Source organism: Gadus morhua, chromosome 22 (genome assembly GCF_902167405.1).
Source record: "Gadus morhua chromosome 22, gadMor3.0, whole genome shotgun sequence".
Taxonomy (NCBI): Eukaryota; Metazoa; Chordata; class Actinopteri; order Gadiformes; family Gadidae; genus Gadus; species Gadus morhua.
The window spans coordinates 8,435,769-8,462,914 of record NC_044069.1 but is presented as its reverse complement, the minus strand read 5'-3'; the positions used below and the strand labels follow the sequence as shown (position 1 = coordinate 8,462,914).

The following is a 27,146-nucleotide window of genomic DNA, read 5'->3' as shown; positions in this document are numbered from 1 at the left end:
CCTGGAAACGCAGTCAGAGAGAGGTGACAACAAATCCACACGACCCCATTAATAACGTCTGCCAATCATGCATCTTGAATCCCCAAATGCATTGCAAAATGGCAACGTGATATGGAAATGTAATTCCAGTCACTCTAAAACAGCATCGTCTTTGTAATTGGCTCTTCATGTCGGTGTAGGCTGGACCGAGAAAGAATGTTGGCCAATGGTAACACGGCCCAGGGCCTGTTATGATTGGCCTGAAGTTTTGGTGGGCGTGACGACAGAGAGAGTCACAGAGACAATGTGGGAGAGAGAGAGAGTGGGAGAGAGAGAGAGAGAGAGCGAGATGAAGAGAGAGAGAAAGAACACAGGATGGAGTGCCGAACGGAAGTGAAAATGAGAGAGAGAACGAGAGGGAGGGGGGGAAGAGAGATGTACTGATGAAAGGGTGATGGGGGGAGGGAGAGGCAGTGCCAGAGAGGGTGAGTGATGAGAAAAGTTTAGTAAACACACAGACAAGGAAGACAATGCACAAATGAAGAGAGAGAGAGGAAGGGATGGAGTGAGAGAGGAAGGGATGGAGAGGGAGAGAGTGAGAGAGATGGAGAGGGATGGGTAGAAGAGAGGGAGAGAGAGAGATCGAGATGGAGAGAGGGATGAAGAAGGAGGGATAGATAGAGAGGGAGGGAGAGAGAAAGACAGAGAGGGAGGGAAAGATGGAGTGAAATGAGAGGTTTAGGGAGAGAGAGCTGGAGAGAGGGAGATAGAAGGTGGGAGGGATAGAGGGTGTCATAAATTATGAAATGTTAGACCCTCTGGTAATTCTAGCGATAACTCTCCCACTGCTCCATCGCTATAGCAACACTGTGCCCATTTCACTGTTGGCACAACGATGGGCTGGCCATCCATTTAGCCCGTGCTGATTGAGCTGTCAAAACACACTCACATCCCTACACACACACACACATACAAAATATACACATGACTGCACGCACACACACACACACACACACACACACACACACACACACACACACACACACACACACACAAACACACACACACAGACGTACACACACACACACACAAAATATACACATGACTGGACGCACACACACACAAAATATACACATGGCTGCACGCACACACACACACACACACACAATCACACAAAAAATATGCACATGACTGCACGCACACACACAAAATATACACATGACTGCACGCACACACACACACACACACATACACACCTATACACACACCTACACACACACAGGCGCGCGCGCGCTTTTGCACACGTACACGCAACACACATGCTGTACTGCTACTGCTACTCCCATGGCTGCCACGAGTCAAGACTACACACAGACCAACACATCGCGAACACAGCCACAAAACACACAAGAATTATGTGCTATCCAACATGGGGAGGGACACGGAGAGACAAGGCCACAGGTACACCCGTGAAGTCACGTTTACACAGACACACACATACACACACATGTGGATGCAAACACAATCAGTGGCAATCTCTCAGCCCTACTCTGTGTCTCATACACAAACACTTGTGCACACACACACACACACACACACACACACACACACACACACACACACACACACACACACACACACACACGCTATCTATATACTATATATTCAGTGAACTGAATACAGGAGGAGGTCAGGAGAAGATGCATGGAGAATAAGGAAGCTCCCACACACACACATACACACACACACACCTACACACACACAAACACACACACACACACACACACACACACACACACACACACACACACACACACACACACACAGTGAGATGCGTACGGGGAGACAAAGTATTGAAGTTTGTCAAGGCGTGCACATGAAGATAGATCTGTCTGTAAATAGAGACAATAGAGAGAACAATAGAGAGAACTTTGTGTTGTATAACATGTTTCGAAAGTGTTTGTGTGTGTGTGAGTGTGTGTGTGTGCTTGTTTGTTTGAATACAAATGTTAACATGTGTTAACATTTGCTTGCATGTGTGTGGAGGGTTGTGGAAGAGATTTGTGTGTACCCATGTGTCTGTGTGAGTGCATGAACATGTGTGTGTGTGTGTATGTGTGTGCATGCCTGACTGCATAAGCCGTGGTGCATGCGTGCATGCATGCATCTGTGTGTCAGGGTGGGATTATTTGAGTGTGTATCTGCATGACTGCGTGTGTGTTTGAGTGCGTGTGTGTGTGTGTGTGTGTGTGTTTCTGTCCGCCGTGCATTTGTACGGCGATTTGAGCGTTTTGTTGTGTGCGCGTGTTTTAACAGTCACAGTGTGTCTGCAGCCCACCACTGAACAAACTAATCAAAGAACAAACGCCCGCTTCAAACCAACCAGAAAATTACCTTCACAGTCTTAGCCGGGGCGACCCAAGGACAGACCCTCATGTCCCGGGCCGGGCGTGGCCCGCCTCCGGACCCCCTCAGCCGCCAAGGAACCACCGGCATCTGTCACCCCCCACCGCCAGATGGGAGCGACGGGTCGAGCCACGCAAATGTTTTCTGTAATCACGCAGAGTTTGTTCGTTTCGATGCGACATGTGTTGACAGCAATCGCTGGCAGATGAGCCGTATGCGTAATGATGAATTAATAACCCCCCCCCACACACACACACCCTCCTTTCCACAACTCCAGGACGTTAAGCTCACACGCGTTTGTGTGTGTTTCTTTAGCCTTCGTTTTTTCGAGTCATAATTTGGTCAAATTGTGATATCAAACCTCAGTCTACTCCCCTAATGCTGCTGGTTAACAGTGCCACATTTCTTATGTCCTAAGCCAATCAGAATGCTTTTTACATCCCATAATCACCTAATCATCTGCCCTAAGTCATCTATTTCACTTGACACTAAACACAAGATTAACCTTAAAATATGACTTGGGCAATTATGAAATGCGGCTTACGATTTATAATATCACTCGAGACAGACTCACGGCTGTGTTTGTCTCGCTGTAAAGGGCCGGCCTTTATCGGTGAATGTGTAAGTCGTGCTCTGCGATGGCGGTTGGTGACATCAAATATGATAAGCAGTTGCGGCGTATTGGAAATGTAACTACTTATTATCGAACCGCTGGCTCTTTCAGCCGACTTGCAGTTTTCCCCCCGAGTTTCCGCCCTCCTTTCTTCGGGCAGTTAACTCAAAAAGAGGTTGGAAGAGCCGACGCGCCGCTGGGTTTCCTCCATCAGTCGATACCCGCTCACACAGCCTCCACGTCAACACTGAGGGAGCAGCGGGGTGGGGGGTGGGTGAGAGAGGTGTCACACTGACGATATCAATAACCGTCTGACCTTCCCTATTATATATTTACATTTATTTATTTATTTTGGACGCCTTTCAGATGCGTCACTCAGACAACGGCAGGGATTGGGAGAGACAGATCACTGGATCCCTTTATGGACTGGTCGATTCTGCCTGCCCTTAAAACTCACGCGCTGATAGAGAGCCGGATAGACGGCGTTGTGCAGTCAAGGCTCTCGCAATGCATGATGGGGGGTTGGAACCAAGGACACCGTGGATTCACTTGGGGATTGAACATACGTGTTTCATTTGGATTGATTCAATGCTGGGAATATGATGCCTAGAACAAACAGCTGGGTCGTGACAGAAAGGTCCACAGAAAGGGAGGAATTACAACTGAACATGCTGAAGTCAAATAGTGTAGTTCACGGGCGGGCTTGATTGGCTGGTTCAGACCCTCAGCTCAGAGGTAGCCAATCAGCTCTGCTGCCTCATTAAGTGCCTTCATTGATCTGACGAATCAATGATCGGATTTGTTCATGACAGTGTTGGCGGTACATGGTAGTTTGTATCGATACGCCTACCATTATGAGAGTTATGCAAGGAGAAAAGGGTGGAAAATAAAAACAACTTTTGTTTTAATACCATATATATCATTTCATATATTATCAAATGCTACCAATATAGAGCAGAAGAATCCCTCTATCTAAAAATATATCCATAGCCTCCTTTTCCTCCCTGATATATATGCATATTTAACTCAAATGGAAAGTACACCAAAATAGTCTTGTTTTCCAGCCAGCAGGTGAATATACTGATGCATATGACGCTCATGTGCAGGTCATATGTTATTGTGCGTGGTTTGGGAGTCTGAAAGTGTTTCAGAGAGACCTTCTGGAGATAAACAAACGCAGTACTCGGTGTGACCCTGACATAATACAGGCTGAGTTGATGGGCTCACTAGACAGAAAATGGCTTATAACAACAAACTTTATTCTTGGTTTTATGACTGCTCTACGAGTATACATATAGTGGTTGGTGTACTTGAGTCCAAGGGGAGAGGTTCTTGGTTTGAAGCCAACATTGTCGTAGAGCAAGATGCCTAAAACCTTCCTGGCTTGATAATAGTTAATTACATGGGTAACAACATGGGTTTACAACAAGGGTACATTTATTAACATTAGCTAATTCACTAATTACTGTTCATTAATAGTTAATTTATAGTTAGCTCATGGTTTAGTCGCCATCAACTTATTATTTTCCTTATTATGTTAAGTGAGGTATATTTATTAATTATTTAATAGGGTGATAGTATGCTCTATATTAATGCACATTCCTAATTGATTAATGTTATTTAATGGTTAATTATTGTACTTTAATTAACGCATTACTAATAAAGCGCAAAGCGTTGCCAATATATCTAAAATTAAATATAATAAATATTGCCAAACAATTTGTAAAATGACTTAATAGTACATTGGTTAACACTGAGCAAACGCTGTGGGACTCCATGAGTGTCAATTTAATACCAAAGTACTCTTTGAACAACCCCCATCTTTATTTTCAAGAGTTGTGTGTTCTGTTCCGACAAAGTGAACCATTTTCCACTCGTTGCGTCTGTGACAACTCCACCATGTCACACCTCTGACCGCTACCTCGGCTCGCGTCTCTGCCCGCTCACAACTTGAACCATCATGTCTCTGAGAGAAACCTTTTGATTGGGTGTCACAGAGAGACTTTCTCCCCCAGTTGGGTCGTAATACATTCTGTTCCTCGATGTACTAAACCAGTGGTTTTCAAAGTGTAGGTCGTGACCCATAAATGTCAGCCAGTCCCAGTGGGTCTAAGAAAAAATGTAAAACCCAAATTCAAAGCCAGCAGTCCGGTTTAAACAGATCATCACTCTGTTTGAATACTGAACGGGGGGAACGCTGTATTGATGAACAATATGTACAGATACTTGCACATTTTTAATTTGTACTGCGGTACTGACATTGTAATGCTAATTCAACTCCCCCCAAAACACACAAATTGAACCTGCGCCCGACATACAGCGACAGGTGGCTCGGTGAACGGGCGCGATAAGGGCCCCGCGTTGTAAACAGCCTCAAGTGGAGGCTCGTCGCTGGATGACTTTCCATTCAGGAGGCTGCTGCTGTGTGTTCGGGAGGTTCTTTCACTCCCGTGCCTCCCCGTGGAAGGGGTCTCTTCAGCTGCTGGTACTCCTGCTAATGCTGATGATAGCGGTGCTTAGCGACAGCTGTGCTAACGCTCCCGCGGTGTGCTGTGTTGTTCACAGTGAAGACGTGCGGCAGCAGCCTGCAGGGCCCCTCGGGGACCTTCACGTCGCCCAACTTCCCCATCCAGTACGAGAGCAACGCCCAGTGTGTGTGGATCATCACCGCCTCCAACCCCAACAAGGTACATGCACACACACACGTACACGCTGGTGCGTGCACACACACGCACGCACAAATGCATATGTTTCGGCACATGCAGACACAGGTGTATACACACACAGACACACACGCACACAAACATGCGTGCACACACACACACGCGCGCGCGCACACGCACGTGCGCGTAAGCCCATGTGCACAAACAAACACAGATGTATTCATGTGTTTGTGCTGACACATAGGCACACATGTACGCAGACATGCACCTACATACAAACAAAGAGCGAACACACAAAAAGACATATACTCATGCAAACATATGCAGACACCGAAAACACATACATACACACACAGATATGCACAGTTGCACACTCAATTGAAATTCATGGACAACTCTCTGAATCTGCTGAATTGATCCTATCTTGTTTTTCATATTTGTTACATTTGGCGCCTGCATTTATTCTAAACCCTTTGACACTGCCCCATAGTGACCAAATCTCCCGGGTTTTATATTGTATTACATTACACATCAACAACAGTTCACTCACTGTTATATGCTTATCCGGGTTATGCTTCTATATGGCCACATCGATTCACATTTAGAAGGGTGTTATCGCCTGTGATTGGTTAATCTAGTGAGGTGGCAGCCAGCGGTTGGCTGCATTAGCTGGAGAGCCACCCGGTGATGCCTGGGGAGGAAGCTGATTGGTATTCTAAAGACCCTACCTCATTCCACTCAGGGTCACTGTGGTGACTGCACTGTCGTCAATGGCAACGTCAGAGCCCTCGGAGTAACACACAGGCTTCTCTCTCTCTCTCTCTCTCTCTCTCTCTCTCTCTCTCTCTCTCTCTCTCTCTCTCTCGCTCTCGCTCTCCCTGCATTTGATATGGACCAGTTTATTTTGAAACAAATGAGCGTTTCTATTGGCTGTCCCTCCATTTTCTTTCGCAATTACTTTCTTTCATTCTTTCATATGTTGTTTCACTATTGTTTCCTATCTGTCCTTCTGCTTGTATTGATTTCTTTTGTCTTTCTATCTTTCACTCATTCCTTCCTCAATTCGTTTGTTCTACGTTTTTTCTTTGTGATTAATTTTTTTAATTGACCCTCCCTTTCTTTCCCTCTCCCTCCCTCTTTCTCCACACACTCTAATACTCTCTCGCGCGCACACACACACACACACACACACACACACACACACACACACACACACACACACACACACACACACACACACACACACACACACACACACACACATATTCCATCAGTGACCATGGCCTCTGTTTTATTGCCGAGAGCAGTACATTTCTACAGGGTACAATGTGTGTGTGTGACCGTTGAAGGCTGCTCTGTTAATATGCTCCTTCTCTGTGGGTAGTGTTTGGTATGTATGTGTTTTTGCGTGTTTTTGTGTGTGTGTGTGTGTGTGTGTGTGTGTGTGTGTGTGTGTGTGTGTGTGTGTGTGTGTGTGTGTGTGTGTGTGTGTGTGTGTGTGTTTTATTGGCTGTTTCTTACCTAATGACCAGTGTTTAATATATACTGATGACATGCTATCACTCATAATATGAGAGTGAGAACAGGAAGGAGGGAGCGAGAAATATAGAGGGAGAGACATCGGCACACAGCGAGAGAGAGAGAGAGAGAGAGAGAGAGAGTAGAAGAAAATCATACCAGTGAGGTCACATGGAACAGATCTAATGCATCTGAAGTACGTCTAAGAATAATAAATACAGAGCGTGTGAGTGCTTTCTTTATTTCCTTTCTGCGGGTACACACACACACTCATAGCTGCAAGCACACACACACACACACCCACCCACACCCACACACACACACACACACACATTATCATTACTTATGCCCCCGATCGATACATAAAATTCCACTTATATTTCCCCCATATTCCCCATTTGTTCCTGGACATTAAGACACTGCAGCAGCAGCAGAGTTGAGGAATCGTGGTCATGTGACACATTAGCTCCAGCGTGCGGATGTACAGTACAGTGCAGTCAGAGCTGAACTACAATGGTTTAGGGCCAGGGCAGTGTAAAGGGGGTTCCATTCCCAGCCTTGTGGGTTCTGGGTTCGACCCCCAACGAAGGCAGTCTAAGCTAGTATGGGGGCAGTATAGTCTAGTGGTGCTTAGGGAGGCTCTGACTTGTCACAATTGGTTGTTAAAATAACGATATCCATATAGAACAGATGCTTTTAGTTTAGGCGAGAGCCAGAGAGCCAGTTAAAAGGAGATTGACGGTGAGAGAAAAAGAGAGAGAGAAGGAGAGAGGGAGAGGGAGAGGTAGAGAAAGAGAGAGAGAGACATGGCAGATGACATCTCGTCCCATCTCGGCTCATTTAAATCCCAATTTATAAAACTAGGGGTAGAAATCGAATAATCAAGTCATTTAGCGAGTATTAACCGACAACCTCCTTTCCACGAGGATTGATTACATTCGCCTAACCAGTCTCCAGTTAGTTAAAAGTTATTGATATCCTTTCCCCCGTTCTCAGCCGGGTAATTATAATGAGTGAAGCTTCACCTGGATTACAGCTACTAATAGCTGGTTCAGACTACACGATTCTCAGACATTCCTCCAGAATTGAACATGTCACACTATACAATCACAGAGCCAGGAAATCGGGCCTTGTCTCATCGGAAGACTGGCCACACTACAAGATTCGAGGGTGCGATGCTCTCTACTTTGTATCATTCACGTTTGCAAGATATTTTGAAAATCTAAGATTTAGATCTAACATAAATGCTATTTACATTTTTGTCATAAAGGTTCCAGTAGTTTTTATATCTGCTCAATGCGGCAATCCCTCACAGTAGTTGCGTTGCGCGTGACATGAACTATGCAAAGTAGACGCAGCAACAACGTAGCCTAGCAACAAAGCGTCACCAATGGATCCCGAGTACCTAGGCATTATGCTGGCGGTCCTCTGCACAGAGACGAAAAAGAAGAAAAAGAAGAAAAGATTGTGGACTCGTTCTTGGGTTGAAAATGCAGGGAGATTGTTGCCACATTTCCACCAAAGTTGTCTCCATTATGTTGCTCCATTTTCTATCGTTTTCTTTATTAGCATTCTTCTTGTTATTGATCGCATTCATTTTTGCGGTAGTTACTCCTACTCAGCATAGTGCAGTGAAGTCAGTTGGTAAACACTGTGCGTGAGCTCCAGCTGTTCGCGTGCTTCCCTCACGCAACTGGGGCCGTGGTTCACTCATGTCAACAATGGATACATCATGCGATTCCCCAAAAAATTCTGACATGCCAAACTTTTCGTCGTGGGGTTTTCGAACATTGAAGACCAAAACATCGCAGATCGCAAGCATGTCACATTACAAGACCTCGTCTCGTCGCCGACCTGTCAAAATCGTGTACGATTCGCAAATTTGTCTGCGACGAAAGAATCGGGACAAAATCGGGCTAAAAATCGTGTAGTCTGAACCAGCCATTAAGAGCATGTACACACACTGTCAACTCATTCAAGCATTATTCAATATTCATCAAACACCGATTTCTGGGAGCAATCTGGAGGGTGTCTGGTAATTGCGACCGGTTAAAATGACTCCTGTATGGCTCTTATTGTGCATATCCGGCCACCTGAGATGCAGATCAATAACTACTAATCAGATTCCTGGTAGGGAGCTGGGACAATCTATCAAGGGACCCACTCTTCCTGACCTTCCTCTTCCTCCCCTCTCCCGCCTCCATTCTCTCTCTCTCTCTCTCTCTCTCTCTCTCTCTCTCTCTCTCTCTCTCTCTCTCTCTCTCTCTCTCTCTCTCTCCTGCATCTCGCCTTCCAACTGCCCCTCTCACTGCTCTCTCTCTCTCTCTCTCTCTCTCTCTCTCTCTCTCTCTCTCTCTCTCTCTCTCTCTTCTCTCTCTCTTCCATCTCGCCTTAACTCCAGCCCCCTCTGTCTCTCTCTCCCTCTTACTTTCCAACTCCCTCCCTCTCTCTCTCCCTCTCTCTGTCTCTCTCTCACTCTCTCTGTCTCTCTCTCTCTCTCTCTCTCTCTCTGTCTCTCTGTCTCTCTGTCTCTGTCTCTCTGTCTCTGTCTCTCTCTCTCTCTCTCTCTCTCTCTCTCTCTCTCTCTCTCTCTCTCTCTCTCTCTCTCCTGCATCTCGCCTTCCAACTGCCCCTCTCACTGCTCTCTCTCTCTCTCTCTCTCTCTCTCTCTCTCTCTCTCTCTCTCTCTCTCTCTCTCTCTCTCTCTCTTCTCTCTCTCTTCCATCTCGCCTTAACTCCAGCCCCCTCTGTCTCTCTCTCCCTCTTACTTTCCAACTCCCTCCCTCTCTCTCTCCCTCTCTCTGTCTCTCTCTCACTCTCTCTGTCTCTCTCTCTCTCTCTCTCTCTGTCTCTCTGTCTCTCTCTCTGTCTCTGTCTCTCTCTCTCTCTCTCTCTCTCACTCTCTCTCTCTCTCTCTCTCTCTCTCTCTCTCTCTCTCCCTCTCTCTCTCTCTTTGCCTCTCTCTCCTCTCACTATCCAACCCGCTCTCTCAACCCCACCCACACATCACTCTCCTCCACCCTCGCTCCGTATCTGTCACTTTGCCTGCAACATCCCAACCTCCTCCCCTCCCTCCCTCCCTCCCTCCCTCCCTCCCTCCCTCCCTCCCTCTCCGGCCACACCCCCCTCATTAGGGAACCTGAACCCATTCCAAACTAATACATTCTAAACAAATGGGATCAAGAGAAAGAGGGCGAGAGAAAGAGATGGAACGGCCATTCAGTGTGAGGCCTTGAGAATATGACACCATCATGTGTTTCTATACGATTTTTTTTTTGTCTCTTTTACATTATACCTTGTAGGTCTACACACACACACACACACACACACACACACAAACAAGGTGCTCCACACAGTATGTGGGGTCGATGGCTGATTCTTTAGTTCTCGACGTACCTCTCAGATGTCCGTCTGCCTGTCCGACTGACGCTTCATCATCCATGAAGGACAGACGGCCCTCTACTCCTCTCCCTGTGCTGTTGTTATGTTTGTTTCTTTCATCTTCTTCCATATATCCTACTCTCTCTCTCTCTCTCTCTCTCTCTCTCTCTCTCTCTCTCTCTCTCTCTCACATGCTATTATCTCACTTCTGTCCCCCTATGTCCATATTTCATTCGCTCTCTTCATTACCCCTCCCTTCTTCTCTCTCCCTCTCTTCTTCTCTCTCCCTCCATATGCCTATATTGCAGTAAAGTGTTAATGGCTTCTATAGCTCTCTGATGTTATTGCTTCATTTAGTTTTGGCAGAATGGGCCTTTAGAGCCAATTCATTCTCTCCAGCACTCCGGTTAACCTTGAAGTCAGGACGAAATTGCCATTAGCGGACTTCTCCTCTTCTTCTTCTTCTTCTTCTTCTTCTTCTTCTTCTTCTTCTTCTTCTTATGCTCTTCTACTATTTTTTTTTCACTTCATCCTTCCTTCTCCTGTTCTCCTCTGTACGCATGTGATTCATGTATCTCCTCTCCTCACCCTCTCCCTCCTCTCCTCTCCTCTCCTCTCCCTTCCTCTCCTCTCATCTCCTCTCCACACCTCTCCTCTCTTCTCCTCTCCTCATACTCTCTTCTACTCCCCCTCCTCATGCTCTCCCATCTCCTCTCCCTCCTCTCCTTGTATTGTGTGGCTTTGTATGTCACACACTTCCCTTGACCCTCTCTCCTTTAGTACGTCTCTATGTGTCTTGTTTGTATTTCTCCTCTTCCTCATCTCTTTTCTACACCTTTTCAACTCCCTCTTCTCTCTTCTACGTTCTCATCATGTCCCCTGTCCACAAACTGCTTTGCATCCCTCCTCTTCTCTCTGACGTCTTCTTGTATGTCGTCCGATCTTTCTCGTTTAGGGTTTCTAGCGATATGCCTGCGTATTGTGTCCACTCTGCTTTTTTCTTCTTCTCTCTCTTGCTGCTTCGCTTCTCTTCGTCGAGCAGTGTTTGTCTTATTGTTACGATATCATCCATTCATTCTCATCCAGCATAACCATTCTCCTCTCCCTCTCCTCTCCCTCTCTATTCTATCTCCCAATCCTATTATATAGAATATGAAACCATTGTATACGATATACTATGCACATCAAATATGATATTATTCTAAAACGACTGTTCGTTTGTCCCACATTATTTGCTGAAACATCCCATTGTTTGAGCATCAGGTGGAGGTGGATCATTACAAAGCCTCATATATAAAACACATATGAACTGGTTAATGGAGTTGTTAATAAGACAGTGGAGTCAAACCTGATGTTTCTGACATGTCTTGAGTATTTCCACTGGTTTGGCCCAGTGAGGAGAGCTCCCAGATCCGCCAAACTCACACTGATACAAAACAAACTCACCTTTGGCAAAGGGTTGCAATGAGTGCAAAGCGTTGCGTGACCACACGGCAGCCCTCCGAGCTTTTAGCGTTTTTAGCACTTAAAACGACAAGTTAGCCCAAGGAAAAAAAAACTGTGAATCCACAGACTTAACAAAACTTTGCAACACGAAGCCATCTCTTAACATAAACAGTCTCCACGGTCGCTAGGCAACAGCTGGCGGCCTCAAGTCCTGCCCCTTTTAGCCACATGTGTGTGTGTGTGCATGTGTGTGTGTGTGCTAGTATGAGTGTATGTGTGAGTTTATGTGTGAAAAGCTGTTAACTCAATGCGGAGGTTGGGTCAGAACACACATGAGGAGGGGGTGGAGGTTGGCGCGGGTGTGGGGGGGCTGTTGATGCGATGGGTGTCGACCAATCAGAGGCCCTGAATTCCCTTTTTCTACCTCACAATTTAAACAACCAGGCAGGGGGTGTAGGAGGAGGAGGAGGTACCAGATGTCTGTCTGTCTGTCTGTGTGTGTGTGTGTGTGTGTGTGTGTGTGTGTGTGTGTGTGTGTGTGTGTGTGTGTGTGTGTGTGTGTGTGTGTGTGTGTGTGTGTGTGTGTGTGGATTGTTGCCCACCTTCGATCACTGTCGTCCACTGCCAGGTGTTTCAGGCTCCCAAATGTAATTTTAAGTTATTCAAATAGGTTGTTTTTGGATGGATAGAACTCAAACACACACCACACAGACACAGACGTATTCTCTGCCTCTGAGTCTCTCACGCACACATGCACACAAACACATTCTCTCTCTCTCTCTCTCTCTCTCTCTCTCTCTCTCTCTCTCTCTCTCTCTCTCTCTCTCTCTCTCTCTCTCTCTCCCACACACACACACGTACACACACACGCGCACACACTCATTATCTCATACACTCACACAAATGCTGCGGACCCGTACCCTGTGTACCACTTCATAGTCTCCAAGACAACTAGAGGAAGTGCTTTATCAAGCAGAAATTCAATTCTGTCGCCTCATTGGCCAGCAGCCAGAGATGGATGGAATGTAGCAATGGACCGGCCAATTAGAAGGGGAGAAAGGGAGGGTATAGGCATGGATAAAAGAGGCTAAGAGTGGAGAGAACGAGAGATGGGGAGACAACACAGGACGATAGAGAGAGAGAGGGAGAAAGAGGGGGAGAGAGAGGGGGGGAGAGAGAGAGAGAGAGAGAAAGAGAGAGAGAGAGGGAGGGAGAGGGAGAGAGACTGTGTGAGAGAGAACAAAACAGGACGAGAGAGAGTAGGATGTAGAGAGAGAAAGTGAGAGAGAAAGGGACAGAGAAAGAGATATGGAGGGCGAGACAGAGAGAGAGACATATGGGGAGTTAGGGAGGAGGGGGAGTGACAGAGACATAAAGAGGGACAGAGGAGGGAGGGAGGAAGAAAGACATGGGAGTTAAATTAAGGCCGGGAGATGGAGATGGGGAGAGAGGGGATGGAGTTTTGTGTGAAAAGTGTCCAATTAAAGAAGGGGAGAAATATGTTGCCTCTGCAGTGTCATCTATCTCTCTGAACACACATAGTTCAGAGAGAACTATGTTTAATATCGTGCCACACACACACACACACACACACACACACACACACACACACACACACACACACACACACACACACACACACACACACACACACACACACACACACACACACATACACAAACACACACACACACATATACACATACATACACATACGAAACTCAGACACAAACACACAAACTAACACAAACACCAAAACATACCTCCTTCCACACACAAACACACACACAGGTGAAAAATGGTTATGGTAACCCACGGCAGTAGTGGTGTTTAAGGCTCGTGCTGAGATAGCGGTGGTGTGATCTATAAAGGACATGGAAGTACAAAATGCTGTCACCCAGCTCCCATCCCTCCCGGCACAAACAGGTCTGGGCTGGTTTCCTTCTAATGGTACGAGACCACACTTAGACTGGGGTGTGTGTGTGTGTGTGTATGTGTGTGTGCGTGTGTGTGTTTGTGTGTGTGTGTGCGTGTGCGTGTGCGTGTTGAGCTTTCAACAAAACCATTTACCATTTACCTCCCCATCATCCAACTACAAAGCACTTCATCCTCCACCTCTGTTCCAACCACCACCTCCACATCAATCCAACTCTCTCTTCCTCCACCAGCACTTCCACCATCTCCACCACCAACCCCCTACCGACCATCTCCAGCACCACCTCGTACTCCACCACCAAATCCACCACCTCCACCACCGCCGCCACCACCGCCTCCTCCACCTCCACCACCTACCCACTATGCACCTCCACCATCACCAACTCCACCAGCACAAACACAACCACTTCCAACACAGCATCCACCACCGTCATCACCCCCAACACCACCTCCACCACCGCCGCCTCCACCTCCACCATCTACCCACTATACACCTCCACCATCTACCCACTATACACCTCCACCATCTACCCACTATACACCTCCACCATCTACCCACTATACACCTCCACCATCTACCCACTATACACCTCCACCATCTACCCACTATACACCTCCACCATCACCAACTCCACCAGCACAAACACAACCACTGCCAACACAGCCTCCACCACCACCACCACCACCACCCCCACCACCACCACCACCACCACCCCCAGCCCCAGCGCTGCTCCACTCGCCAGCAGCCATGTCAGCCTTCCTTCTGCCCTGTTTTCTGCCCTTCAAAACGTCTCAGGTCAAGTATTCATAAGTAGCATTCCCTTCTCATTATTAATGTATATTTGCTTTCCTATCATTTATTCATCCTTACCTTCTTATTACACATCCATATTTGCAGACTCAAAGCAAAGAGAATGCTTGATGGGAGGCGCTGGGGTCTGGTATGGATCTGGGCTCCTGGTATGGATGAAAACACGCGTGATGACCCGACAGGGGAACAAGGATCCACAGACGAAGGGGGGGGGGGGGAACGCTGCTGTTAATGAGTTGCTTTTGGGGGTGGAGGGAGTGGTGTTCGGGCTGGAGGGAGTGTTGGTGGTGTTGGTGGTGCCGGTGGGGGCGGTTGTTTTTGAAGGTCCTCCAGTTAGAATATTGAATTTGGGACGGTGGAAGTCCAAAGGACAGGGGAAGAGGAGAATAGAGCAGAGGTGGAGGAGAGGAAGAAGACGAGGAGCAGAGCCGGTCTCCTTTCCAACAACCACCTGCGGGTCAAGTTGGGACTGCTCTTAAAATATGCGAGGATCAAAGATTGGCCCGTATATCAAAACCCTCCGCCCGTTTCTGCCTTTCCCCCCACTTTCTCCTCCACTAGACTCCCCCCCCCCCCCCCCAACTACCCACACCTCAAATCTCTCTTGCTCTCCATCAGTCTTCCGTTTTCTCTCTTTTCATCCCTTCCAGCATTTCCTTCCTCTTTTCCATCTGTCCCACTGAGGTCTTCTCTCCCCCCTACCGATCATTCTCCTCATCCTCCGTTCTCCTTCCGTTTATTTCCTCTCCTCCCTCTCCTCATTCCCCAAATTTAAGTCCCCTCTTCCTTTCCTCTCCTCCTCTTCCTCCTTCCTCCATCTCCTCATCCTCGCCTACCCTACTCCTCATCTGCTCCCCGTCCCTTCCTCTGTCTTCCCCGCACCCCTCTCCGTCCTCATCCACCCTTCTCCTGCCATAGTCCTCTCCTCTACGTCCTCCTCCTCCTCCCCATCTACCTACTTCGGCCTTGCTCTCCGTCCAACCCTTCCTTTACTCCTCTCTTTTCCCTCTTCTGTCCTTGATCCCCCTCTTCAGCCCCGCCCTCCTCCTCCTCCTCCTCCTCCTCCTCCTCCCCCCCCCCCCCCCCCCCTCTCCTGCTCCCCACTCGCACCCCGCTCCATGCCAAATGTGTTTCTCTCTGGTCTGAGATGAAACAGACAGTGCTGGTTTAATAATTCGTGATCGGGTTGGGGGGGGGGGGGGGGGGGGGGGGGGGGGAATTTGGCACTTGGCCTCTCGGAGCCCCGAACGCGCTCAGTATCTGTTGCTGCGCCTCGCCGTCTCTGTACTCCTTGTATTTGATCTGTTAAAAACGCAGCTCTGCTTTTGCATATTTGTTTGGTTGTTTTTCCTCCCCGTTGCGATCGATATTCTCGCCGAGCCTCCGCCCGGCGACGGGTCGTGGCAGGAAGCAGTGCCCCGCTGTTAAATGCTAATCACGTCACGCACGCCCACGCTCACGCTCACACATAATAAGAATTATGACCTATGGACGAACATGCACTGCAGTTTCCGGCGTCTTTGACTAAAACACTTGACCTTTTCCCGGCTACTTAATGAAAAATATCTTAATTCACTCCAAGTCGTTTTGGAAAAAAGTGTTTCCATGTGCGCCGGTGATCTAATGCGGCTCCATAACTAAACGTTGATGTTTTCCATTTGTGTTCTCCAGGTGATCCAGATCAACTTTGAGGAGTTTGACATGGAGATCGCGTATGACACGCTGACCATCGGAGACGGAGGGGAGGTCGGAGACCCCACCGCTATACTGCAAGTGTATGTACAAAATGATATCGTTTTCACTAATAGACCCGACATTATCTTACTGATGTCAAAAGTATAAGCACAACACCGTCCTTTGGTGTGTGCGGAATGATGCTGGATGAACCCTTCCCATGTAGGAGTGATTGAAACATCTTGTGGGCGCACTTCAGCCTGGACGCGAATCATTGTGTTTCCGTAGATGTGCCTGTTGCGTGTTAGCATAGAGAGCTACGTGGGCTGGCCTGTCCCCCCGGTTGACAGAATAATCTATAAATAAATAAATTTAAAATCTAGAGCCCAAAAGTGTGATCCAAAACAAAACTAAACAGAACGCTTAGTCGATAGGCTCTGCCCTTTGATGGGATGCAAGGAATCCAGATCTTTGACCCCTACACTGCTACGAAATATCTTGTTAGTAGTTAATAGTAGTCTGATGCAAAGTTATTCCAGCAGAGAGGAAAGAAGGAGTTGAATGCACCGTTGGATGGTGTTCAGCGATGGGTGGCCCACACATATTCAAACGAGCCCATTATTTTACCACGAGGTCTGTTGTTGATGAGCCGTTACGAGCCGTTTAAAAAACGTCCCTGTAGTGACATCACAGTCCGGCGGGTCCACACAGATGCGTGATGGATAATCTACCGGCTTACCTTTGTGGACTGTAGCTACTGCTGGGCTGATCTAACCCTCGTACATCTGGTTGATGTATGTAATGATGATAGTACTCCGGCTTACCTTGTGGACTGTAGCTACTGATAGGCTGATCCAGCCATTGTACAACTGCTGGATGTACGTAATGGTGATAATACTCCAGTGGCACATGTGATGTCCCTAGAGGGGCATTCAACCACGTGTGGTGGTGGTAGAATAGCATCCCATTTAACGATACTCTGGCACCAACTGCGTATCAGTTAACCCAAATCAACAGGATTGTTGGATCGATTGTGATTACACCATCCGACGCCATTGGCTGATATGGTCATGACCCGGTCGCGGTTGATACTTTCAGCCTATCGGGGAGCTTCGTTCCGGACCTGATCGTCAGCATGACCCACCAGATGTGGCTCCACCTGCAGTCCGACGAGAGCGTGGGCTCCATTGGATTCAAGATCAACTATAAAGGTAAGTCCGCCGGTTTGATTCCCGCCGTTTGTGTACGTGTGTCTGTGTGTGTGTGTGATAATGTGTTACAAAAGTGCACACTTTTGCATATGTCTCTGTGAAGATAAGCCCACTAAACCATCAACTGCAGTCAGCAGGGTGAGCACATCTACCAGGTTTGTTTCAACCTGTCCGGTCAACCATCTGCAGTGAGAAGGAAAAACACAAAAGCCCTTAAAGCAGAAACTAGTCAACCTGACATCTCACTTCCCAGAGATTTCCTCCCAGACGTATGGCAGTGCGTGGCGTCGTCTGAGTGCTCAGAGACTTGAGCGTAGGCAGATGCACCTCTTACACAACCGGGTCTATAAGTGGCTGGGAAGGGGGGGGGGGAGTGAGGGGGGTCTTCCATACGACATGGTGCGTGGGTGGCTTGTGTTATGGTTCAGGGCATGGCCGTAGGGGTGGTGGTATCGGTGGAGACGCAGGTACAGTGCGGTAGAGGAAGGGTTGGTGTGGTTCCTCCGCCCCCCCATCGGCTCGGTCCGCAGCTCTCCACCCCCCCCTGCAGGCGGCGCGGAGGACGTGCCAGCCCCCGTTACCTGGAGAGAGCTGCAACGCACCCCTCTCCACCTCCCCCCCCCCCCCCCCCCCCCCCCCCCCCCCCCCCCCCCCCCCCCCCCCCCCAGACCTTCTTCTTATTAAACACCGGGAGTCTGGTTGGGATTAGGTGTTGCTGAATTCCTTCTGTCTGCTGTCTGCTGCAGCCTGCTTGAGCTCACGCTTTTATTTTGAAAAGCAAACCCTGTGTTTACCTCTTCCCAGGTCTTGTTTTGTATCTTAATGTGGCAGGCCATTTTGAGAAGCGGAGTCATCTCTGAAATCCCCCCTGGGAGAACCGAATAAAACATAAAAAATAAAGGCGGTGTATTTGCGGTGTAAATATTTGCTCAGTAAAGTTTTATTCCATATCGATTTCAATAGCTTAAGAGAAACACCAAGCTGTCTCGGCGAAACACAACCTTGTGGCAACATGGTGTCAATTTGCAGTTTAAACCAGACCTCGTTATTGCGCTGAATCTCGCTAAGTAAACTCTAAGGGATTTCATGTGTGGGGCCCTGGTGTGTGTGTGTGTGTGTGTGTTTGAACATGTGTGTAATTGTTTACTTGAAGCTATAAGCCAAGACCTTGGCCATGAAATATAAAAGACGATCAGCGACTGTAACCTTGCTGCACCAATGTACCGCAGGTGCACTCTAGCCTGTCGCTGTGTGTATGTGTGTGAGTGTGTGTCTATGTGTGTGCGTGTTTGCTACTTCTTACAAGCTTTAGCGTGTGTGGGTATGGTTGCGATTGTACTTGCATGTGTTTGAGTGTATGCATGTGTGATTAAAGTGATGTTTTATTGTTTGCATTTTCAAGACTCTCGGCCTATGTGCTGGTGAGCTGCTCATGTTTCCACAAACTTGTGTGTGTGTGTGTGTGTGTGTGTGTGTGTGTGTGTGTGTGTGTGTGTGTGTGTGTGTGTGTGTGTGTGAGATTATGTGTGGGGAAGGGTGTGTCTTTGTGTGTAGGTGTGTGTGTGCGAGAGAGGGCTAGAGAGAGAGGGAGGGACAGAGCGAAAAAGTGCACATGGTGCCACTCAAGGAGATGCAAAAGACTGGGAGAGTTATGGGATGGACGGAAGGGACAGGATTGGGGGATGAGCAGGGGGGCAGAATAAAGCAGTGTGTGTGTGTGTGTGTGTGTGTGTGAGAATATATTAGACAAGTCTTCCATCGTTGAACCAACAAAGCCCTGGCAGTGAGTGGTTCACCTCTTCCATTTTATTTAGCTCCCTCTACCTCCCTTACCCTCCCGCTGCCCTCTGTCTGCCTCTGCTCTCTCACTGAGTCCCAGCCTCAGTCTCCCCCTGCATGCAGATTCATTCTCTCTGTGAAGTCCATCCTTTTGGCTTTCCTTTCTGACACTTTACAGACCTGTCGTCTCTCCCTCGCTCTCTCTCTCTCTCTCTCTCTCTCTCTCTCTCTCTCTCTCTCTCTCTCTCTCTCGCTCTCCTTCTCTCTCTCTCTCTATCGCTCTCTTTCGCTCACATCTCTCTCTCGCTCTCTCTCTCTCTCTCTCTCTCTCTCTCTCTCTCTCTCTCTCTCTCTCTCTCTCTCTCTCTCTCTCTCTATCATACCTATAGATATTGCCTGTCTTGCTGTCCTGTCTTCTCTCTCTATCTTTCTCTCTCTCTCTCTGCCTACTTCTCTCACTATAGTCTCTCTCTCTCTCTGTGTCTCACTCTATCTCTCTCACTCCACCTCTCCTTCCCTCCTTCTTTCTGTCCCTAACCTGCTCCTCTCGCCATGGCCCTTTTAGACGTTGGGGTACGTTGGAATCAGGTCAAAGGTCACACAGGCCCAGTGCAGAACTCATTGTGTGCTGCGGTCCTGGAGCCAGTTGTTCATGAGAATAGATTTCCCTCTGTTGCGTTGCATTTGAGGCTATAATAAGAGCTGTGAGGCAGACCAGTGGGATTGCACGTCTCTTTCCTAATGCTGAACATTAGCATCTTTGCATTGCCTCCACTTTCCTTCCGCAAACAATAAGGGACAGTTGAGATGGTTCAGAAATTGTCCTTTTCTGTGAAATCTCAAGCATTTTGAAGTGTTCATTTGAGTTTGAGAAGCATAGCCTGTCTACCTGGCTGTCTCTCACTCTCTTCCTCACTCTCAATCCTCTTCTACCTTCATATTTTTCCATCTCGCTTGCTCTCTCATTTTCTCTCTCTCTCTCTCTCTCTCTCTCTCTCTCTCTCTCTCTCTCTCTCTCTCTCTCTCTCTCTCTCTCTCTCTCTTCTCGCTCTTCCTCTCTCTCCCTCTCTCCGGCTCTTCCTCTCTCTCTCTCTCTCTCACCCTCTCTCTCGCTCTCTCTCTCCATCTCTCTCTCTCTATGTCTCTGAGTTACAATCAGATTACCTCCTTCCTCAGACTCACTGATATTCAAAACAGTGTGTGTTTTAAAAAAATAAAATCCAAATAACTCTATCATTATTCCAAATAACCATATCATTATTCAGAATATCCATGTCATTATCTGGCTGGTGGCGGACCTGCCGGTATGTTCCTGGGTAAACCAGTCCTCAGAGTCCCTGCTCTCTCTGCTCTCCCCGTCCTCCTTGTAGAGTGGCTTTGGGCAGAAAGCGGTCGCTAAATGAAATATTATTAATTTTCCCTAACACTTTGAAGCCTGTATCTATAATGCATTTGTCTCCACAGCGTATTATATCACATGAATAACGCATTACCCGAGTGGCTTCATAATATTACCTTTTTATGGTCAGGTATCACAGCAGCTCATAATCTACCCTATCAATGTTGCATGAAAGATTATAGCTTCTTTTTTTTTTTTTTTTAAATATCATGGTTCAATATGCTGCGCCGCACGGGGTGGGGCAGGGTGGAGTTGTCGTTAGGGCAACGGGTCCAATGAGTTATGAAGGTATTTATAAAACCCAGGGAAGAATGGGCTTCCCAGGAAATGCTTTGCTTGCATTTGTACAGAGAGGAAAACCGCCTCCCTTTACAATCCATAGTGCGTCTGGGTGATTTGATATTTGTATCCTTTCATTCCCATTATTCCGTCCACTCTGTTTGTTGCGACTTGATGTATGGTTCTTGACAAGTTGGGTGCGTGCATACTTATTGTATCCTGCGGGCTGGTTGCAATGTGGACTGCATTAGTATTGGATGTGTTTCTGATTCCAATTTACTGTGTTTACACTGGCTGTGTGATTAGAATCAACAAGACACATTATAGAGGAATAGTTAAAGAGTTGATTGGATGCATTGGTGGCTCCTGCACGCGCACACATTTATGCACGCACACACACACACACACACACACACACACACACACACACACACACACACACACACACACACACACACACACACACACGCATGCATGCACTCATACAGTATGCACACGAACAAATGTAAGCCACACTCAAAGACCTACATGTACACATATGCAAACACTCACACACACAAACACACACGTACCTACACACACAAACCCACATTCTGTTGTCAGCATGAATGATTGTAGGTAAGGTTGCCAGAGTTTGTTAACACCGTGACCTCTCTGTCTGAAGCCCAGTTCAATCTTTCACTCAGACAGACACACACTACCAGGCCATAGTATCCAAATGCAACATGCAAGTGTAACCTTTGTAGAAGTTTGTATGCATTACAGTTTCATCTTCACTTGTTGCTCCCTCTACGTTTTTTGTGAATAAATGAAATTGGCCGCCTTTTATATATCTCTGCCCAGCTCATGTAAAACCTCTAAGCTATTTGTTGTTGCTCATGTCTTTTGCCTGTGTGTGTGTGTGTGTTTATTTTTGTGTTTGCATGTGTGGCCACGCACACGTGTGTGTGTGTGTGTGTGTGTGTGTGTGTGTGTGTGTGTGTGTGTGTGTGTGTGTGTGTGTGTGTGTGTGTGGGGGGGGGGGGGGGGGGGGGGGTTGTTCTTGTTTGAGTGTGCTCAGAGTCTCCCATTTCTCGTATAATAGTGTACTAAACCCACAATGATTTCAAGGACAGTAAAACTAATGAATAATTATTCAAATGGCATGGCTGTCAGGCTTTTATGCTTTTGTTTAACCAAAGATATCAAGGAAACCTTGGGAATTACCATGAGTGTAATTCCGTACAGCATTGCCGGCCTTTATAGAAGCCTTGGCAATTCAACGTATGGCTGCTCATAATAATAAGTCATGTTTCTGAGTTATTTACAGAGTCTTGAACAACATGGCCAACATGCAGCTGTGAGCGAGCGACATATCTGAAGTTATTAATTGAATACTTAAATCATGCTTCGTCTCTCGTGTACCGCAGCGTAGGGTGCGGCGGGGGGGCGGTGGGGGGGGGGGGGTCTGGTTATCGCAGCACTAATGCGTTTCCAGCGTAGCCATCTCTCAAATATGATCCGCAAGCGGGCTGAATAACAGGGGGAACAATGGGTGAACCAATGAGTCAGGGAGTGAATGACCGATGAGTCAGGGAGTGGATCAACACAGCTTCGGCGGCACCTTAGACCTTTTGTGATTATCTATAAATGATGACCTCGTACAAAAAGATATTGGCGGTCTGCGATTCTATTTAGGAGACGCCTTTATGCAGGGAGCGACTCACGGTGAATTCTCATCCACGTCATTAAGGTGTAGGTCGGGGTTAGGGCCTCGGGCTCGAGGAGACTGTGGACACAGCGGATCAAACCCAGAACCTTTAAGATTGGAGTCAAACACTTAGCTCTCTGCTCTCCACTCTACTCGACACTCTCTGTACATACTTCAATCACACTAGAGAGCCAGGGATATTAAGTCTTCATAAGTCAGTGGTAAACATTGATGGTCTCAAAAATAAATCCCTAAATAGAAAATGGGAGTCCAACATCGCTGAGTATCCTGTCAGCTCCCTCCCAGGCAGGCCTGGCGACTGACGCCAGCCGGCGACTTCCTCCGCCTGTTTTGAAGACCGAAATAAATAGTTTGTGAAACTTCCACACACTGCCATCTCACTTACCTTCGCCCGTTATAGTTTTGGCGGGAATCGGAAGAAAAAGTGTGCCTTACAAGGAAAAGCTTGGGCATGGATACCAAGGTTTACCCAAGTGACAGCCCACTGTCGGCTGCTCTAACCGCGGGCCGACTGAGCCACCACGTCTTGATCGCTGGCAAACAAGACAGAGATCACCCTCTTCGTCCGTAATGGCTGAGAGTGGAATGGGGCGCTGGTGGGCAGGCGCAGGCGGAATGGCAACACTAACAAGGAGCACCGTTCCACATGTATTAATCAGCTGCAGGCGCCTGGATCAGCAGGTGTGTTTTGGATGCGAGTTTGTTTATTTGTTTGTAATCTGTTGTCGTGCAGTAGGCGGTGGCACCAGCTGCTGTAGGTGGAGACGAACAGAGTCATGTTCCTCCGAGTGGTTGTGATGGCGAAGGCGGTGGTGGTGCAGATGGTAGAAGGAGGCATGACGAGGAGTTGGCCATGGAGCCGCCTCTATGACTGAGGTTGAGGCTCTCGCTTTGGTCATTTATTTCCTTTTCATTTTGCATTATTTTTCCTCTCCACTCGATCCTTTCTTCTCTCCTTCTCTGTCCCTTCTTCTCCTGGCCCTCGTCTTCTCTCCCTCTCCTCTCCCTTTCCCATCCCCTCCTCTGCTCCTCCTCTCCTCTTCCTTTCCATCACTCCACCCTATCCCATCCTCTCCATCTCCCCATCCTCTCTCATCTTTTCCCATCCTCTCCTCTCCACTCCTCTCCTCTCCTCTTCCCACCTATCCTCTGCCCTCCTCTCATCTCCTACCATCTCCTCATCTTCTCCCTCCTCACTCCTCATCTCCTCTCCTCACCTCTCCTTTACTCTCCTTCTCGTATTCAATCACTCCTACATTTGAGATTTTAATTTGGATTTACCTGCCGTATTTCATGGTTTTATACGTATTTTCTGTAGGTGCTGGGTTTTATTGGCGGGGAGGATGTCAAGGTGGGATTTAACTGTGTGTTTGACCCTGTGGGGGGGGGGGGGTTGGTGTTTCTGCCAGCTTGGACAGAAATAAATAAAGCGAGACCAAGAGTTATGTTAGGTTTTCCATGCACCTGAAGGATCAGTGATGTGTGTGTGTGTGTGTGTGTGTGTGTGTGTGTGTGTGTGTGTGTGTGTGTGTGTGTGTGTGTGTGTGTGTGTGTGTGTGTGTGTGTGGCTGCATGGTTGCATTAGAACTGTGTGTCAGTGGGATCCAGATAAGAAGCAGGATTCACTTCATCAAACACACACCCACACACACACACCCACACACACACACTCCGTTAAAGAACATTTCATTCATAAGTTGAAACACGAACTCATGAAATATTCATTTACAGCATGACCAGAAAAGTGTTTTTGCTTTACAGCTCTAACTATTATGAATTCTGGTGCAAGCCTTTTTGTGTGCACTGTAATATTTGTGTGGGTGGGTTGGTGGGTGGGTGTGTGTGTGTGCGTGTGTGTGCGTGTGTGTGTGTGTGCGTGTATGTGTACCTGTTTGCGTGCATGTGTGAGTTTGTGCCATCTTGTGTGTTCCTTTCCATTATCAGCTTTCAGTTCATCTCAAAATTGCATATGGCATTTCATTTTCTCAGGGAAAATGACACTTACCGTATGTTATATCGAGGTTCATCCCTTCTAATTTTCTTTGTCTTCCCCTTCACGTTTTTCTTCATTTCATTTTTTTACACTTTTAATATATTTAAACCTCAATCCCTGAAACGATACTAAGGAATTTAGTTGCTACAAGTTGGTGAAATTCAAACACCACACAGAAATATGCTTTAACACACAATTTAGAGCCATTGAGAACAGAAATACAGTCCCTTGGCACCGGCATGCGTCCAAGACAAAAGACGTGGAAAATATAATTGGAAGGGAACCATTTGGTTTGAATATATTAACGTGAGTACAGCAATGAAAATTATATTATAATTGGTGTGCAGTAGCGAATCCTTTTTTGAACTATAAATGCGAGGCACGTTTTTTTTTTATAGAAGCAGTATGTTTGCTTGTCATGTTTTGAATGTTGAAATGTTACAACCAATTAAAGAAATTAACACCGCTTGGAAGCGAAACGTTCATCTTAACATAGACCCAAAAAGAGAAACTGAAGCAAAGTCAGTCCACCCGTGAATTGGAAAATAAATACCTTGCTTACCATTCCATTATCATCTTGTCTACACATTTGATCTTCCATAGTCGTCTGAATTAGTATTTTAAAATCAACGCGCAGTGAACACAAGAAACAGCACTTAAACGGTCTATAAGAGGCAGCAGCAGCGGGAGCCGTCGCCGTGACTACGGTCCGATTTCCATGCAGCAGGTGTGCGCTATCGTATGCGTGTATGATGCCTTCAGCGCGCGGCGTATCACAGTTCTATAATCACTTTTCAAGGGGGGCCGGAGTGGGGGTGGGGGGTGGGGGGGGACCGCCAGACGCTTACCTGAGGGCCCCGACATCTGGGAGCCGGATCGAAGCGACTAAAAACTCATTTATTTCCTGGTCCGTAAAGCCGCTCGTCTGTTAAAGATTACGGCGCTCCCGCCATTGCTCCGACTCCCCTGGGATTTTATTGTTCTTTTTTTGTTATTTCATTTTGTGTACGTTCAGTGCTTTTTTTTATTTCTCTCTCCTTGTTTTAGTTTGGGTTTTGATGCGCCTATATTGATGTGTGCGGATAAGAACGAGCGCTTTTCCAGCAGCTTGCTAGTATTAGCGCATTGCTAAACTCCTGGCTCCCTGCTTTAGCATGAGCCGCTATGCTAGCTATCGAGCTATCTGTGCTTAAAAATATTTCCTGTTTTTTTCCTATATTTCTTTCTTCCTCCCTGCCGTTGCTTTTCCCGAATGTTTTCACCAGCCACAAAGGGAAAGTTAATTAGTCATGCCTCAATAAATTAAATGTTTCCCTGACGAAAACATCTCTAACGTAACTCATCTTCATTCTACATTGTAATCTGTTGCATTCTTTATTGGCTTGCATCGAGCAAGCGAGTGTGAGGGGTAAAAAGGGACCAGGCCTCGTGACCGGATCGTTGCTGCATGATATAGCATTGACTGTAATATGTAGCACTTACTTAAGTACTCCAGATTTATGTCAGTGACCAAGCTGTGTGTGTGTGTGTGCTTGCGTGTGTGTGCCTGCCTGCGTGTATGAACTTCTATGGAGAATAGTGGATGCACATGAAGGTTGATGAAATAAACATAGCGGGTGGAATAGCACTCATGTGCAAACATAAAATACACTACATTATGCAAGTTGCATAGGCATTCTCTCTCTCTCTCTCTCTCTCTCTCTCTCTCTCTCTCTCTCTCTCTCTCTCTCTCTCTCTGTCTCTCTTTCTCTCTCTCTCTCTCTCTCTCTCTCTCTCTCCCTCTCTCTCTCAATCGCTCTGGATGTGTACACAGACACACGCATACACATATCCCAATGAGTTAAATCCCTTTAGTCAACATGTTGTTTATATAATTAAATGGTGTTATGTATCTGCATATCTGTGTCCCAGAGAGAGAGAGATAAGAGTGAGCGATAGATAGAAAAGGAGAAAGCAATACTATGTATTTTACAGAAAGTCTGGTGTGTGGCAGAAGCAATCTCAACATTTCTAGCTGGATTCGTATGTTGGTTGGTAACATGTAGGAGTGTGTGTGTGTGTGTGTGTGTGTGTGTGTGTGTGTGTGTGTGTGTGTGTGTGTGTGTGTGTGTGTGTGTGTGTGTGTGTGTGTGTGTGTGTGTGTTTTGCAAGTTGTGATTAGTTGAAGTATAGGAATGTTCCGGCAGTGGGTCCACTCTCCAAAGCAATTTGTTCCCTGCAAGGTGTGTGTATGTGTTTGTGTGTGTTTCGCAGCCCATGATTGGTTGAGTCTGTGGGTCTCATAAAGACAATGTCATGATGGAAATTAATGCAATACATCACAAATATTGCACACTCACGCAAACACA

General features: G+C 47.1%; 1 protein-coding gene across 2 annotated transcripts in view; it reads left to right on the top strand.

The window, feature by feature from the left end:
* Positions 1-27,146, top strand: part of LOC115536286 (CUB and sushi domain-containing protein 3) — a 327,005-nt gene that overhangs the window by 200,205 nt on the left and 99,654 nt on the right. Inside the window, exons 10-12 of one of the 2 annotated variants that reach the window (XM_030348078.1) lie at positions 5,564-5,685; positions 16,424-16,527; positions 17,525-17,637. In XM_030348078.1, coding sequence (XP_030203938.1) covers positions 5,564-5,685; positions 16,424-16,527; positions 17,525-17,637 — 339 coding nt within the window. Of the gene's footprint in view, positions 1-5,563; positions 5,686-15,972; positions 16,528-17,524; positions 17,638-27,146 lie in introns of those variants that run through there. The other variant, XM_030348077.1, reaches the window with a different exon arrangement.